This window comes from Serinus canaria, chromosome 2, assembly GCF_022539315.1.
Source record: "Serinus canaria isolate serCan28SL12 chromosome 2, serCan2020, whole genome shotgun sequence".
Classification (NCBI taxonomy): Eukaryota; Metazoa; Chordata; class Aves; order Passeriformes; family Fringillidae; genus Serinus; species Serinus canaria.
Window position 1 is genome coordinate 131,459,783 of NC_066315.1, and position 17,755 is coordinate 131,477,537.

Genomic DNA, 17,755 nt, shown 5'->3' on the forward strand with positions numbered 1-17,755 from the left:
AGGGGCAGCAGACAGAGAAGCCAGACTGCCCAGCCTCTGCCCTGAGAACCCCAATTCCCTGCTCTCCTCCTGGCAGGGGACTCCTGCAGTGACACCTTGAGTAGGGCAGGCAAGCCCCCAGCCTGGAGCCTATTCGGTGCCAGCACCTTGTGCCCACTGGCCCTGGGGAGAGCCACAAGGGCCCCAGATGCCACACTGTGGGTAGCAGCCACCACCCCTGCCCGACAGCCAGGCCAGCAGGAACACGAGCAGGTTCCTTCCTGGGGAAGGCAGTGCAATCAGCAACATAAAGGAAATACTTTTCACCAGAGTCACAAGGGCCCACATAGGCATGATGAGCTGGGACAAAAAACCCTCATCAATCCAAAAGATATGCAGAGTAGTAAGCACAGACTTGAAATTCCATTCCTGTGAGCTTTATAGTGCTTTAAAAAATATTAAAAATTAAGAGATAGTGTTCCATTGGTCAGGACAATTTTATTTTGAGGTTATTTTCCTTGCAAAGGGTAAGTTCCACTATGAATTAAAAAAAAAAAGAGGTCGATTTACAGAAAATTAGTTTATTGTAAACAAAGTATAAAGTACAATGTAAGAAATGTGCAAATCTTTAAAGTAGTCACAAAAAGCAGATCTAATACACTATTTTCAAACCATTCATTTTCTGATATGTGTCCTCAACATAATATGATAAAATACAAATAGTGAAAATTGATGCATTGTCACAAAAGCTGGTTTAAATTCTAGGCCGGTGTCTTTGCTGCCTTGTTTTACTCTTTGAATCACAACTTTGTATTTTAATACAATATATAATATATCCCTTTCAATTTTAGCATAAACTGCCTTTCAAAGAATAACACAATCAAGAAGCCTAAGATTCTTGGTTTTCTTCTTAAATCAACCAGAGTAGTTTACAGCTACCAGGTTTGTCTCCAAGGTGCCCCATTATCCGCTCATGACAAGCGCAGTGAGAAGGTGGAAAGGAAACCATAAGCAACACAAAAGCAGAAGCATCATGCGATGCCCAGGTATAACCAGCTGTAACAACCACAAAGCTTGCCAAAGCAGCTGGAAAAACATTACAAAGCTAGTAACAATTCAGAAATGTTCCTGCCCTTTGGCTGCCCATGCATTGCCCCTGCATGCCCATCCCAAGCCCCTCTGGACACAGCAGTGTAAAGCTGGGTGTGTTAACCACCCCATGCAGAAGGAGATGTCCAAAATCTCCAGGAGTCCGGCACCAAATCATCAATTATGATGGGGCTGGAGAACGGTTAGGAGAAAAAGACTCCTACCAAGCAAAGGTGGCAGAAGTAGCAAAACAGATTTAGATTATCTTACGCAGGTGGGTTCTGGGTTTTCAAGCCTGTGCCCGTACATTGCTGCTGTCCTTGTCTGCGCCTACTGAAGATGGACAAGTGACAGCTAAAACTGGAGTTGGTCTCAGGCATTAGCAGCAAACCCTCAGAAACACTTGCATGGGACTGGATCTAGAGCATACACAAGTGATTTGCACAATTCAAAACTGGCACAATGTGGCTGCTCCGCTCTAGAGCCTTTCCTTTCTTCCTCTCCTCACAAGTGCAAAAGACACCCGCTATTCCAGTCAGCCACCAGTTCTCCCAGCAACATTTTTTGTGACTGAGAGCAGGCTGCCTTTGCCTCTCTGTACTGCTGTCAGCAGCCAGTGCGGGAGAACCACAGACCGGGAGAAAAAGCCTTTTTTCAGCCAGCCTATCCCAGCAACAACAGTTAATTCCACCGTCTTCAGATCAAGTCCTTTCACTGGGCGGTGGCAGACGCTGGCGGCACGGCTCCATCATTGAGCTTGCTCACCTCCATCTGCCAGTTCGGTAATTTCTTTGCCGACAAGTGGCGACGTGCATGCTTCGTGAGGTGGTCACTCCGCATGAACCGCCGCTCGCACATCGGGCAGGCAAACTTCTTCTCCCCGGTGTGCGTCCTGCGGTGCCGAGACAGTTCATCAGAGCGAGCAAACCTCCTCTCACAGCCTTTCCAACTGCAACTGAATGGCTTTTCTCCTAGAAGGGAAGAAGGTACAAAGGGAAAAACCCAGTGAGTACTGAGCAATAAACACTGCTGCCTTAACTAGCAGGATTTCACTTAATTGGCCATAAAGTTTCTATTAAGGCAGCTGAGCCAAAAATCTACATAAGCATTATACACACAAAATGTGGAAAATTGTTTATATACTAATATTTAAGCATGCAAACTCACTATATCTCCAAGGCTAAGTAGTATGGGTAAGAGCTAAAGGATTAAAAAGGATTAAAGGTTAAAAATTCTCTGGAACCAAATTGTTTGAAATGCTCTTCACATCTCAAGACAGCTGATTTTAACACTCAGCTCCATGTGAGCTGCGGATAATGATGACTCAGCATGCCCAAAACTCCCCTCTGAAGCGCAGCCTGCAATGGTGCTTTATGTAACTGAGCTCTAGAAGTGCATTGTGATCCTCTGTGAAAATACATGGAATTCTTTCTGCTACTGCAGTTAAGGGCTGAACCTGGAGAAGTTACTCTAGAATAACCAAGGCAGGAATAGTTTGGAGTGGATTCTCACATCCTCTCATAAAAAAATCTCCAAGTTTCAGCCACTTCTGGCAAAGGCATTCCTGAGGAAAAGCCTGCTAAGGCATCTTTAACTCTGGAAAGCATGCTCCACGTTGGGCAAGGCCTTGCTTCCACAGATGCATTACTGAACACCTTCTGACCCAAAGCGAGTCCAGCACAAACAAAGTGCTGAGTCAACTTCCCCTCAGGGAGACTTCCTGTCAGAGATTAGGCAGCATTAAAATGCAGGCTGACAAAAAGAGTATTTCATTGCTGGCCCACAACTTGTTCAATAAACAGATCCAGAAATTGCTACAACTATAATAAGCTGTATATATAAACACAGTTTTCTACAATAGATTTCAACATGCATCAGCAGTAACCAACCTGTATGTGTTCTGACATGAGCCTTCAAATGGGAGCTCTTGAAGTACGTTTTCCCACATCCTGGGTAGCCGCAAATGTGACTTCTTATTCTTGAAGAATCAGCCTGAGGAGTGGTTTTTGCTGTAGAAGGTACAAAGCCAGGAGCGGGGGCAATGGGAGAGAGTCTTGTGCCATTTGGACTAACAATGGGAGCCTTTGTGCCCTGCACAACTGGCTGGGGCACAACAAACATGACAGCACCTTTGGGAACCTGGGTGCCCATGAAGACCATGGGCTGACAGAGAGCCGGCTGCTGGCTCGGCGCGGTGCTGGGCACCACGGCCGCCACAACATTGTTGTTTGTGGGCAACGGGACCATCTGGCAGATCACTGGCACAGGGGGGGCTCCGCTGCCTTGGGCAGGGGACAGCGGTGCTGCCACCGCTGGCTGCTCTGCTGGCTCAGGGACAGACTCCTCCTTGCTCACCGAGGGCTTTGTCAAGGGCACGGGACCAGCAGCTGGCTCTGCAGTTCTTCCTTCTGCCTCTGACAGTTCGCTGGTCTCAGCACTGGCTGCCACGGCAGAGCACACGGAGTGCTCTTCTCTGGCGTTCTGCTTCCTGTTTGCTTCCCTCCAAGCACTGTCCTGGTACTTGAGCACACTGGCCGTTCTCACAGGGCAGGTTGTGTGATCACAGAGCTGGGCATCAGCCGTGTGGCGGATGACACTTGTCACTCGAGCCTTCAGAGGCCTGGCTGCTGGCGACCTCTCTGCTTCTCTCCGAGGTGTGGCCAGAGGAGGCTTGGCAGCCTCGGGCAGCGCCTTGCCGAGCGGATGGATCACCTGCGACATCTCCAAATCGGAAGGGCTGTAGGGAGGGGTCAGGCACTGTGAGGCAGAGAGAGACACAGTAAGGGGGGACACTAACAGGACATCACCATTAATTGTTAAAAACAAGCACACACACACAAACTGGAAAACATACAAATGCTGGTATGGCATTGAAGTCTGCTGCTCCAGGAAGCAAAGCCTCGTCACTTTCTTCTGACATGTCAGATGCAGGAGTTATAGGTCTCATTTCTGCATGTTTCTTAAGATCCGATTTCCAGTTGCAACTCATAGAAATAAGGGCTTCTACAGCCTCATAATCGCTTTTTTCAGGCGTATTGTTCCAGAAATACTTCATATCTCTCTGTTTTTCAGTCATCATCTCCATTTCTTACTCCTGTTTTGGTTAGAGAAAAAAAAGAAACTTCAAACCTGATGCTAAGTTTGAGTATTCTGCAGCTGCCTGTAAGAAGGCATTGCTAAAAACCAACAGAGCAACATGTACGAGGTAAACACATTTCGTGTATCTGTATTTTCCTGATTTATGTAATATTTATCTGAAGTTTTTAGCGAGGAAATCTGACCATCAGATGAAAATTACATAATTACTTGAGACAAAAGAACTACTCTGGATCTTAAGTATGTTAAAGTTATTCCATACTGCAAGAGCTGTGTCTGAGAACTTAAGAAAAATCTTCACACCCCCCCCCGAAAAAGTACATCAGAGCTTCCTCCACCATCCCACCCTCCTTCTATTTTTGCTTTGGAAAGACACAGCCCTCAGGATTGTGCTTATTTTGGCAGATGAGAAAGGACCGCATTGGGGTTGATTCACATTTTCTTCGAAAGGTATTAAGAACTAAAAATGTTCTAGAAAATACTCAAAGGACCTCTCTCACACACACGTATGTGCAAAGGAAATCACCTGCTTGGAGAACCGACATATACGTACATATACACACGTCCGCACTCCCCACAGTCCGTGTATTCCCTGCCCGGCCCTCACGCAGGGCTGCGGGCGGGGCTCAGGAGCGGGCCCCGCCCCCGGCTGTTGGGCGCGCGCCACCCTCACCTCAGCGCACCCCGCCGGCCGCCCCCGCGCGCACCGCCCCCGCCCTACCCTATTGGTTCCCCCGGAGCCGCGCCGGGCGCCCATTGGTCCGCACCGAGCAGGGCGCGGCCCAGGGCGGGGCACCTGAACAAAGCGTGATGGGGCGCCGCCGCGCGCCGACCTTTCCCCCAGTTCCCCCGCGCGGCGCCCCCGCCTCCGGCGCGCGGCGGCGGCCGGCTGTGAGGGCAGGCGGGGAAAGGAGCCCAGGCGGGAGGAGCCGTCACCGCGGGCGGGGGCCGGGCTGGGGTCAGCGCCGCCACACCCGACGCCTCCCGCCGCGGGGGAAGGGAAGGGAAGCGAAGCGGCGACCCTGCGGGAAGCGGCTTACGGGGGCGACGGCCGGCTCTTCCCGCAGCGCCGCTCCGCTTCCCTGCCGCCGCGCCGCCCACCCCGCGTGGCGCCGGGATCCCCCGGCTTTCTCCTCCTCCCTCACTGCTGCCACCCGGTACGTGCAGCCGCCGAGGACAGCGTCCGCACCCGGTCGGGAACGCAGACACAAGAGGCTGCACGGCGCCGTACCGGCGCTGCCAACAGGTTCTCGGCGGCTTCTGTCCCTCCCGCTGCTTCCCTCGCCGGCTTGCCCCACGGAGGTCTCTCCACGCGGGCGGCGCTCCTACAGCCCACCCCAGTAGCTCCAGTCCCCCACCGCGATGCAGCCCCTCCAGTCGCCGCCCCAGCCCGCGGTCCCTCCTGTGGTAGGTTCCCCCCCTCACGTGCCCCAGGGATCCCCATGCCGCACCACCCCCGGGGACTCCCTCTGTCCCAGCCGCCCGGACCCCCGGGATGCCCGGTTCTCTCACCGTAGGAGCCAAGTCAACCCGGAGGTGCTGCTGCCGCTCTCCCGGTTTTCCTCTTTTTGTTCGCCGCTCCCCACTCGAGCGGCAGCGCCCCCGGGCCCGCGCGCGGGGGGGTGGGCGGGGCCCCCGACCGCTCGCCGGCCAATCGCCGACAAAGGTGTGTGGGGAGACGGCCAATGGGCGCCGGGTTGCCGCGCGTGATCGGCGGCCGCGCGGCGGCGTGGCCGGAGTGTCAGCGCGGCGTGTCCCCGCCGGCGGCTGAGTCAGGGCGGCCGCCCCCGCCCCCCCTGCCGTGCCCTTCCCTCCCCTCCCCGGCATCCTTGTGGGAGCGGCGGGGGCGGCCCGGCGCTTCCTCCTGCATGAGGTCACACGGCGGCGGGGGAGGGAGCAGCCTCCCCGTTGCGGCCCCCGCTCCCCGCAGGGCTGAGGTGAAGCGCGGCCGCGGGCGGGGGGGAGAGGGAGAGAGCGGCGCGGTCCTTCCGACCTCCTCGAGCCTTTCTGGCCCATCTCCGTGGCTGGGCGCGCCCAGGGAACCCGCTGCTGTGTCCTGGCAGCACCCTCGGGGTGGGGAATGTCGCTGCCACGCGTCGAGACCACGCCGGTCGGCACCGGGGTGCCGGGCACTGTCCGTGTCAGCCCAGGCCGCTGCTGTTGGCTGGAGATCCGAGGCAGACCGCAGTCTGAGGAGACCCCGGGCAGGTCGGCCCCGCGGGGCTCGGCCGTGTCTGCCCGCGGCTGCCTCGCCCGCTCCCCGGCTGCTGCCGCCCGGCCGGCTCGGAACAGCTGCGGCTTAGCTGGGTCACTGCTAATCGCGTTACCCCGCAGGCTGCGGCCGCCAGCCGGGCGAGAGCCGTGTGATCCGCTCTGCTCCGTGCAGGGTTTAAGGCGGGCTTTTTCCCGTCAGAAAGTTGTAATGAAATTTGAAAGAGTGACTGTGTGTGTCAGGACCTGAGAAGCCTGATCAGGGCCAGGCTGCAGCTGTGACTGGTGTTGGGCTCTGGAAATGCTACTGATGCTTCGTTATGGTTCAGTTTCTTCCTGCTTATACAGCCTCGCTTAAGAGATTTCCCCTCCTCCTCCTCCTGAGCAGTCCAGCATCATTTGGTCAGAGCATTTTCCTTTTTTTTTCTTTTTCTTAACACCTTCTTTGCCTCAGTCTTCCACGGTAAGACCAGTTATCCTCAGAACAATGGGCCTCCTGAGCTGGTAGACAGGGACAGGGAGCAGAATGGACACCCTGTAATCCAGGAGGAAGCAGTCAGAGGCCTGCTGTGCCACTTAGATGCTTACAAGTCTGTGGGACTCGATTGAACTCATCCTAGGGTGATGAGGGAGCTGAAGGAAGAGTTTGCCAAGCCCCTTTTCATCATTTATCATCAGTCCTGGCCAACCAGGGAGGTCCCACATGACTGGAAGCCGGCCAATGTGACACCCATCCACAAGAAAGGCCAGAAGGTGGATCCAGAATACTGCAGGCCTGTCAGCCTAACCTCAGTGCCCAGCAAGGTTATGAAGCAGATCATCTTGAGTGCAGCCACTTGACACATACAAGACAACCACAGGATCAGTCCCAGTCAGGATAGTTTAGGAAAGCCAGGTCCTGCCTTACCAACCTGATTGCCATTTTATGACTCGGTGATCTGCCTTGTAGATGATGGGAAGGTTGTGGATGTAGTCTACCTGGACTTCAAGAAAGCTTTTGACTCCGTGTCCCATAGCATACTTCTGAGAAACCTGGCAGCTCATGGCTTGGAGAGGCAAACTCTTCACTGGGTTGAAAACTGGCTGGATGGCCTGGCCCAGAGAGCGGTGGTGAATGGTGCTACATCCATTTGGCATCCAGTGACCAGTGGTGTCCCCCAGGGATGAGTGTTGTGCCCCGTCCTGTTTCATATCTTCATTGATGATCTCAGTGAAGGGATCCAGTAAATTTGTGGATGGTACCAAGTTGGGTGTGTGTCAGTCTGCTGTGGAGTAGGAATTCTCTGCAGAGGGATCTGGACGAGCTGAATCAATGGCTCAAAGCCAGTGGTAGGAGGTTCAATAAGGAGAATTGCTTGGTCCTACACTTTAGTCCATATAACCCCATGCAGCACGACCTGCTGTGGGCAGTGGAAAGCTGTGCAGAAAAAAAGGACCTGGGGGTGCTGCTCAACAGCTACTGAACATCATCCAGTGTGTGCCCAGGTGGCCAAGAAGGCCAGTGGCATCCTGGCCTGTATCAGCAATAGTGTGGCCAGCAGGACCAGGGCAGTGACCCTCCCCATGTACTCAGCACTGGTGAGGCCACACCTTGAGTGCTGTGTTCAGTTCAAGGCCCCTCAATTCAAGAAGGACATGGAGGTGCTGGAGAGAATCCAAAGAAGGACAACCGAGCTGATGTAGGGTATGGAGCACCAGTCTTGTGAGGAGCAGCTGAGGAAACTTGGGGTGTTTAGTCTGGAGAAAAGGAGGCTCGGGGGTGACCTTATCACTCTGTAACTCCCTGATGAGAGGTTGTAGCCGGGTGGGGCTTGAGCTCTTTTCCCAGGCAACAAGCAACAGGATGAGAAGATAGCTTCAAGCTGCGTCGGGGCGGGGCGGTTTGGGTCGGACATTAGGAGGAATTTCTTCGCATAAAGGGCGATTAGGCATTGAAATGGGCTGCCCAGGGAGGTCCTGGAGTCATCGTCCCTGGGGGTGTTTAAGGAAAGACTGGAGGTGGCATTCAGTGCCATGGTCCAGTTGGCATGGTGGTGTTCAGTCAAAGGTCTCAGATGCCTTTTCAAATCTAATTGTTCTGTGATTATGTCATTCTTCCTGTCCTTCCCGTTTTCAATAGTGTCATGGTCCTATTCTTTCATTCTGCTTAATTCTTCATATCTAATTCTCCATGTCAGCCAAATCCAATTGGCAGAAGGGGTCTGGCAGCAGGTGATGTGTTCCTGTAACTTGCTGGAACACAAGGAAACAAGAAACACATGTCCCAGAGAGTTTAGTTATGCCTGAAAGAGGAAAAAAAACCCACCCAAAACCAACCAACCAAACAAAAACCCCAAAAAGAAACAAACAAAAAACCAAAACGAAACAAACAAACAAACAAAAAAAGAACAAAAAAAAAAAAAAAAAAAGAAAACCCAAACCAACTTGCAAGAAATGAGCAGTTTCTCCACCCTGAAGATAGAAAAAGGATATAAATATTGCAAAACATGACCATGGATGTAAGTAATTTAAAGTACTTAACCATTTCACAGACACGTATTGACAAAAGAGTGGTAATTTTATTCGCAAGAAGACACTTTTAAAATTTATTTATTTATTTATTGCTTTAATTCCAGTATTTCAGCTGATACATTGTACAGATGGACTCTCTGTTCTTTGGCTCCACAGTGGTACCCCAGACACATCTAATGGGATGTGCTCTCCTACTATGCCCCCTTGCACCAGGCTGCCACAATTGGCACCTGTAGGAAAATATGCCAGAGGGAAATCTGCATCTCCCATCTCCTGTTTCTGCTGTGCAGCCTGAGTATCTGCCTGACTTTCTGACAGATTTTATAAGATCCATGCAGTGCCTGCATGGAAACACATTGGCTTGACTGCCTTATCTAGAGGGAATTCCCAAAAGAAAATTCACTTCAGGAGGATCCAAACTCCTTTCACTACTAGTAGAAAACAGTTGTTTATTGTTTACAAATTACTCCATTGGATCCCACCTCTCTGGATGGAAAAAGGAGAAAGTGTGTTTACTGTGTGTTTCACACAGAAATCTACAGGGAAAAAATGTTGATAAAATGGTTGCTTGGCTCCCAGAACATGCTGTCCTTTGCCAGAAGGTGCTACTGTCACACAGGGTGCAGCTGGGGAGAGAGCTCCTGCCTCACAAGTGCATCTGCCCTGGCTGAAATAAAGTTGTAGGACAAATACTCAGTAGTTCTTGGTGAAATTCTGTGTTTGCTGTTTATGGCAAATTCTGTCATAGTTTTTGTGATTATAATTGGTTTTATTTAAAGCATTCCAAAATCTCATTTGAAACAAATTATTGCCACTAAAATTAAATCTGTAAACTAAATCAGCCAACATAAATCTACTCACAGAACTAATAGTTTCTCTGTACATTCAGCAGAAAATTGTCACTTTTTCACCCTTACTTGTATGTAATGCATATATACAAATATTTTACTGATACACTAAGAACTTTAGTGTTAAAAATCTAGTTTCTAATATGAACAGAAGATCTGTAACATGAACTACTGTCACCATTTTTAGTTTGCTTGCTATGGCAACGTGTTGAAGGTGTGTGCTGGACTGTTGGATGAAGTTACAGTGATTCTGCAGTAATCTTCTATAAGTAAAGTGCTCTTTGGAGGGAATGCAATTATTTTCAAATAAAAAGGAAAGGTGAAATTAACATAGTGATGTTTAAGCTTGATCATGTGTATTTCAGATTTTTCATAAGGGTGACTTTCAGCTTTTTAAATACTTTGTAATTTTGGCCATACCTCTATGTAATGTGAAATGAGTTAGGATCCAACACTGACAGGTACTTCTTGACTCTGCTGTGGTGTGACTATGACCCAAGAAAATAAAGGGCTGACCTGCAATGGCAGCTCATGCTCCAGGTGGCCTGTTCTGTTTTGTTCTCTTCCCATTCTTCTCTCTCCCCTGTCCTTGCTTTACCTCCTTGCCCATCCTCCTCTTGGCTTCCTATTTCAGCTCTTTGTTGCTGTGGGTGCTGCAGGATCACCCTTGCTGCCCTTGGCACCCCTTTCAGTAGTGATTCTCCACAGGTCCTCTCAGCTTGCCCCTCCCAGCTGCCCCTGGCACACATCGTGTTTCTTAATACCCCTTTGTGCACCTTCCTTTCCATGATGTCTGTACTGCTTTTGCTCCATGAAAGCCTCTCCCTGCGGCCATTCCCAGTAAGCTGCACTTGCCAGAGCTTGCTCTGCATCACTTATGTCCATTCAGATCCTGCAGCCTCCTCCACCATTTCTGGATCCTCCCTAATGCCTTCTTCCTCCACTGACACCTCCAGCCACTGATTTTTCCAGCCCTGCCTCCCCAGCTGCCTCCTTTGCTTCTTTAAACCAGCTTGTTTCAACTTTAATTTCCAGAGTAGCCCTCTGCAGCCACGCCTCTCTTCAGTCTGCTTGTCTGGTTACTCAGGAGGCCTCTTGCTCATTGTCCCGTGTGAGAGATTCTTCTCACCCTTGGGCTTTGTTCCCACCATGTCAATGCTTGTCTGCTGCTGCTGCCATCCAGGTGCAAGTTTTGCACATTGTGCACTGACCAGCTGCAGTCAAAATACACAGAAAGACTGGGGTTGGACTGGTAGGTCAAAAACCTGTTTTACTTCCCTTCATTTATGCCAGATCTTCCAATGAGTTCTGGGTTTGGCAGGGAGTATGGACTCTGAAAAAAAGACTGCCTGGTGGTGTAGGGGATCGGGGTGCAGGTGGGGTGGAGGACTTCGTGAAAGGTTGAAGAGGGGGTTTGCTGTGCCTGTCCTCCACAGGCAGGCTCAATTGTCATCTCAGTGGCACGTCTGTAGCTGTGTTACTAGCAGCTGGCCTTGGCTCAGGAAAGAGCAGTCCTCAGAAGTGAGGAGACATATCAGTTCCTTGACTCCCACAGTCCACAGGAGCTTTGTGTCCCCATAGAGACCTCTGGTCCCTTCTAAATGCACAGTCGGGAGCCCTGTGTGTGTGTTCATGCACTGTATCTTCACTCCCTGCTCTGTGCTCTGCCTTTGAGTTACAGAGCAAACTGTCAAAACCACCTCTCCCAAAAATAATCTCTTGCTTCAGAGGCTGGAAAATGTGACAGCTCATTTTCATATGCAGAATGATGCAGTGGGTGTCTGAAAGCAGCTGAGGCTGAGGGGGTGGCCAGGGAAAGGCAGCTCTGAAATGGCAGCTGGGGAACATGAGAGGAAGGACGGAAGGAAGGGAGCAAATGAAGAGCGGGGAGGGGGCGGAAGGAGGGCCGGAGGCAGCAGACAGCAAGTCCAGGGCGTGAGAGGGTTGTACAGTGTAGGGCTGTTCTTTTTTCCCTGTCCTTCTACGCTCCCGTTCAGTTATTGAATTAGAAAAGTATCTCTGCTGCTACTGACAGCAATTGCCAAGCTTGATATATCAGATATCTGGGGAGAGGGAGCATACAGTCAGCAACAAGACAGCTTGGTGCTTTTTTCGTCTCCTTTTTCCTTCTTCTTCATGCCCAATTTTCCTCACATATCCTCACCTTAAGAAAAATCTGCTTCATCCTGGTTCTTCAATTGCTTATTTTAATACCGAGTGAAAACCAGAACTTACTTGTCATTAAGATTTCAGGTTATGGGTTTTACTTTGCTTTACCAGTCTGATTGCCAGATGGAACAAATCCTGTTTGCCTGGCAGTGCTGTGTTCCTCCCCAGCTCTATGTGATACCCTGGTTTCTGTGTACGTGCATTTTAGAGATTATTGCACATGGCCCTTTGTCTCTGGAGCATTTGTGGCTGTGCCTGAGTCACTACAGTTCCAGTCCTGCTGTGCCTGCTCAGTGGAAGGCTTCAGAGGCTGTTGGCAGTGTTGATGTTTCCACTGCTGCCATAGGAGACAGCCTCGTGGGGTCAGGGGAAACCTCAAGCATCCCTAGTGAAGACAAAGGGCAGGTGAGAGAAACTTCTTCTTGGCAAGTGAGCTGTTTCCAGTGAAGTTAATCTTCTCTGGCAGCACTGGAAGCAGCTAAAGGATCACTGTCAATTCACAAGTATTTTCCATTCAGTTTCCCAGAGAAGCTGGGGATGTGGTTTTATGCCACCCAGGAGGAAATGCATGTTTCTGTAGGAAGATGTTTAGGATTTTGACTGTAAAGCGCTTGTTGGTTATTATGTATGCCTCTTACACTATATCTTAAGTTTAAATTCCAAAAAGACCCACTTGTCCATCCTACAGGTCATAGAATGGTTTGAGTTGAAAGGGACCTTAAAGATCATCTGGTTCCAACTTCCCTGCCACAGGCAGGGACACCTTCCACTAGACCAGGTTGCTCAAAACCCCATCCAGCCTGGCTGTGAACCCTTCCAGGGATAGGGTACCTTATTTTTTCTGATGGAAAAGCTAAATTGTCATGGGATTGGGACAATAAATTAGAGAAGAGAATTTGGAACACAGCTAGTAAGGCTGTGTTCCAAAAAGGCCAGCTTTCTAACTGGTCTAGGGGCTGAGGCTAAGTCAGGTGAAACTACAGTCTCCTGAATCTCACCCCTCACTTAAGAAAAACAACTTTGTTATCTTCGGCTTATCTTGGCTTTGGCATGCAAAATTAAGGAGGTGTTTTAAGTTGTTCCTTTATCCTAAACTCTTTGACTTCTACCTACAAATAAGCAAGAGACATTTTCCGCTTCTCATATCAGGACATCAAGGAGTATTTTTTACTTTTGATGAGTATATATTTCACATAAGACTGCAGGACAGATGGCTATTTTAGTCAGCACAGAAAGAACCCAAGTAAGTAAATGATTGCTTCAAAACACACTAAAAATTGTGAGAGGTTTTTTACTCAACTGTTTCAGTGCAGGATTAGGTTGTATGCCAACAAGAACTTTCCTTGGGTCCTGTGGCTGTGTTTCTTCTGAGGACACTGTGCTCAGTGTACAGCTCCTGTACAGCTACAGCCCTGCTTCCATCTGTCTTTTTGGAAGGTGAACCAGAACAGAAGTCTGGTCAGCTCAAAGCAGCCAAGTCACATACTCACTGACTGCCTTGACCTAAGAAATCCTGGGAGTCCAGTGGCAATCAGGAATTAATATTGGAATGATTTGTTGATTCCTTCAGTGCTTCCTGTTTCACTTCTCATGGTGTGACCATGTGTTTATTTTTGTTTAATATCTTGTGTGATCTTTCTTCACTTGTGCAATGCTGGTGGGTTTGTTGATAACCTCCAGTGAAGTGCAACACTGCTGTGTCACATGGAGTTTGTCATTTCAGAACAATATAGGTACCTTTGGAGAGCTGTGGAAGAGTGTGGCAAAGTGACATTGCTTTTGTTGCAGACAGAGCTTCGAAAATATCAGAAAAGACAACAGAGAATGTTTTCTGCTTGAGAGGATAACATACAGCTCTGTGCATTCCACCACTTGGAAAGGTATCTTTAATATGTTTCGAGTTTTCTCAGTGTCATGATTGATTTAACTATTCAGTATAAAACTTAACTGATCAATTTGAATTTGTGCTATCAAAATCAGATACTTAGAAGCTGAACTGTCAGCCAATAAAATGAGAAGCAGACAGCCTGTAAATGTTGCAGAATAAGCTTGTGTAGCTAACAAAGCCACCTGTTCCTGCTATGATCAAATAAATGTTTTTCCTAATGGAAGTGTTAAAAACACATTTGTGTCCTTTTCCTGCCAAAACAGAGTTTGCTTATTACACTCTGACCTAAAGGCTGCTGCATTTTAAAATGATCTGATGGGCTAAATCCTAAATTACCGTCATAAAGGTATGAAGGAGATGAGGAGGTGGTGGTGGTATTGGACATAGCACTATAATATTAAAGTCAGCAGGGATGCTTTGCCTTTTTTCCTAACACAGGTAACGGCATTTCCAGACCTCCCACTATAGGTATTGGCCTGGTTTGGCTGGTATGGAGTTAATTTTCTTCCCAGTAGCTGGTACAGTGCTGTGTTATGGATTCAGTATGAGAAAAACATTGATAACATGCTGATGTTTTAGTTGTTGCTAAGTAGTGCTTCCCCTAAGTCAAGGACTTTTCAGTTTCCCATGCTCTGCCTGTGAGGAGCTGCACAGAAGCCTGGAGGGAGCACAGCCAGGACAGCTGAACCACACCATCTGGGACCTGAGCATGACATAAATGTTGTGGAAAAAGGGGTGGAGAAGGTGCTGGCATTGGCTGCAGTAAATTTTTTTGTAGTAGCAGGTTTGGGCCTATGTTTGGGATTTGTCCTGAAAATAGAGTTGATAACAGAGGAATGTTTTCATTATCACTGAGCAGTACTAATACTGCTGCCCAAGCCTTTTCTTCTTCTCACTTCATCCCTCCAGTGAAGAGGCTGGAGGAGCACAAGGAGCTGGGATAGCTGATCCCAGCTATATATCCCAGAGGGATATCCCACACCATATGGCCTCATGCTCAGCATATAAACCTGGGGGAAGAAGAAGGAAGAGGAGGATGTGTGGAGCAATGATGTTTGTCTTCTCAAGTCACCGTTACATGTGATGGAGCCCTGCTTTCCTGAGGCTGGCTGAACACCTGGCTGTCCATGGGAAAGGGTGAATGAATTCCAGATTCCTTGGTGTGCTTTGTTTGTGTTCCTATTAGACTGTCTTTATCTCAGTCCCTGAATTTTCTCATTTTTCTGATTCTCTTCCCATCCCACTATTTTCTCACTTTTCTGATTCTATTCCCATATGCCAGGGAATAAGCAAGTGGCTGTGTAGTGCTCAGTTGCTGGCAGGGTTTTAGCCATGACATGTATTTTGATAGAATTCATAGAATCTAAGGATCTTTTTTCCTTTACCTTTAATTATTTTTGAACTATTGCCTAATTTAATTGACTAATTCATATGACAAATGAGATAGAGATGTTAATAGCTCCCACAGTGTTAATTCATTAATGTACTACCTGAATCTACCGAGTACCTCTTATTTTGTATTCAAACAAACAATCTCTAGATAGGGAAATTAAAGTGAAAAAGGGCAGGTAGCATGTCCTTCATCTGATACAGACTTAACTGCATCCATTTTGGCCTCCTGCAGCTGATACACTCCTGTATGTGTCAGCAGGCCTTGAGTTCTCCCATGTCCTGGCTGTCTCTCTCAGCCAAATTCCTGGCTCACATACCACACCCTTGGCACCATGGTGTGGTATCACTGACATCACTGTTAAGCCACTGACACATCACTGACACGCTGTTAAGCCACCCACTTGCTATTAGTAATTGATTTCCTTATTTTTCTTAACATTTCACAGGAATTAAGGCAAGGGGCACACTTATGAGACCTGTGGAGATCAGGGCCTTGTGTTTCATTTAGGTACATCACAAGAGCCACACCTTTGCTGCTCACATAGTCTCTTAGCAGCAATATAAGGGCTAAACAATTCTACTTTAAATCTTTAAAACAAGAGCCTTTGTGAAAGCCAGCTTTGGTGTTCCTCAGTGCAAGTATCTCCACTGTGAGCTCAGACTGGCATGTGGGGCTGCAAGGAGATAGATTTCTCTTTATTCTCCAAATGCACAATGTGCAGGGATGGTGTTGGCTTGGTCAGAGCCTATAGGGAGGGAACCTCTGTCAGTGGGGTTGCCCTCATGACCAGAAAAACTTGCCCAAAGATCTTCATCAGTCTGCAAGATCCAAGGTGTAGCTGGGATCCCTGGTGTAGCAGGTTATGCATACCAAACCCTGCGTGGCAGCAGGCTGCCAGCATCCATCTGCTCCCTGAATTCTCCTCTGTGTGTCTCACCTGGCTCTTGCTGCTCAATTTTGGGGACACACACTTCATTCCTGCAGCTCTGCATGGGACATACACACTTTGGTCTTTCAGCTTACTGTTGGAGAGTCACCTCTGTCCCACAGTTCATCCTCATGTCCTACAGACATTCACTCTGTGGGAGCCACAGTATCCTGGTTTTGGCTGGTATAGAGTTAATTTTCTTCCCAGGAGTTGGTACAGTCCTATGATTTTAATTTAGGATAAGAATAATGTTGTTAACACGCTGATGGTTTAGTTGTTGCTAGTAGGGCTTGCCAAAAATCAAGGGTTTTTCAGCTTTCTGTGTTCTGCTAATGAGGAGTTGCACAAGAAGCAGTAGGGAGCACATCCAGGACAGTTGACCTGAACTGGCCAAAGGGATATTCCATACCACAGAATGCCATGTTTGGTACATAAACTGTGGGGACTTGTCTGGAAGCTGCCAGTCACTGCCTGGGGATAGGATGGGTATTGGACAGGGGTGGTAAGCAGTTGCACTATGCATCAGTTGTCTTTCTTGGGTTTATTTATAGCTCTTTTTATTCCCTCCCTTTTCATTATATATATATATATATATATATATATATATATATAATATTTTATTTTAATTCAGTTATCAAACTGTTGTTATCTCAAGTAAAGTGTTTTACCTTTTTTTCCAATTCTTGTTCTCATCCCACGGGGTGGGAGGAGCAGTGAGCAAACAGCTACAAGGTCTTTAGTTGCCAGCTGAGGTTAAACCACAACAAACAGTAAGAAGAAGAGGGACAGTATGAGCCTCGTTTGAGGTGACATGCACAGTGGCATCCTGACCTAATGGAAGCTTTTCTAGAAGAGGGACTGTCTTGTCTATAGTAGAGACGATACATTTTTCCAACTGGATCTGTGGTGCGCACTGAGTCCATGTAGCTGGTTATGGTACCCACAACTCTGCAGGGCCTGTGAGTGATGTGTTGGCATTAAAGGGCTGGCAAGCAGCCTTCCAAAGACCTCATCAATCTAAACCTGCCTATGACTGCTGTTGCCCTGGTTCAAAGTCTCCTCTCCATGAGGGGAAGAAGGGACAGTGGACAGGGTCAGTGTCTGAAAGGGTGTAGATATGTGGGCACGTGTCTGTTGCAAAACAGCCATGGAAGGCTCTTGAGAGCATGGAGAGTACACAGGCATGGGAAGCCAAGGACACCTGGGCACATGGGCCTTGTGCTGACCTGCTCCCCTTCATCTTCTCTGAAGGCGCATATCATCTACTCCAAAGGATCCTTGTTGTCTGCAGCAGAGAACTGAGCCAGTTTGCAGCGTTTGACCCTAGGCCTGTGGTTGTTTTTGGGTTTCAACAGCAAAGAGTATATAAATGTACCCAGAGTCACTATGGGTCGAGTTCATTTAAGATTAGGTTTATAATGCAAGCTTCTGGCTTTATAGCTCTTTTTATCATCAGTGAAGAGCTAATAAATATAAACCGCCAGGTTCAAGCAAGTTATGTTTTTCCCTGATGTGGAATGAGCTACATTCTGAGCTCTGTTGACTCCATCTCCCTGATGATAATGGAAACCTGGGCAGCAACTGCAGTGGGTGACTCTACAAAGCAGGTGGGGTGAGGTGGATCACACCACAAGTGCCTACAA

General features: G+C 48.6%; 1 protein-coding gene across 2 annotated transcripts; it reads right to left on the reverse strand.

The window, feature by feature from the left end:
• Positions 1-457: 457 nt before the first annotated feature.
• Positions 458-5,794, reverse strand: KLF10 (KLF transcription factor 10). 2 transcript variants are annotated; one of them, XM_009087338.4, is made up of 4 exons: positions 5,677-5,794; positions 3,923-4,162; positions 2,958-3,825; positions 458-2,039 (listed from the first exon to the last, which is right to left on the reverse strand). In XM_009087338.4, the coding sequence occupies exons 2-4, from the start codon at positions 4,151-4,153 to the stop codon at positions 1,780-1,782; spliced, it is 1,359 nt and encodes a 452-aa protein (XP_009085586.3). In that variant the 5' UTR covers positions 4,154-4,162; positions 5,677-5,794; the 3' UTR covers positions 458-1,779. The 2 variants fall into 2 exon arrangements, with proteins under 2 accessions (XP_009085586.3, XP_018768250.3); XM_018912705.3 differs by lacking the exon at positions 5,677-5,794 and adding an exon at positions 4,718-4,794.
• Between the last annotated feature and the right edge of the window lie 11,961 nt (positions 5,795-17,755).

Coding starts and splice junctions, on each gene's coding strand:
- KLF10 (XM_009087338.4), bottom strand. CDS start 4,153: ATGGAGATGATGACTGAAAAACAGAGAGATATGAAGTATTTCTGGAAC. Junction 3,826..3,922: donor TCAATGCCATACCAGCATTT/GTATGTTTTCCA, acceptor TCTGCCTCACAG/TGCCTGACCCCTCCCTACAG. Junction 2,040..2,957: donor TCATGTCAGAACACATACAG/GTTGGTTACTGC, acceptor CTTCCCTTCTAG/GAGAAAAGCCATTCAGTTGC.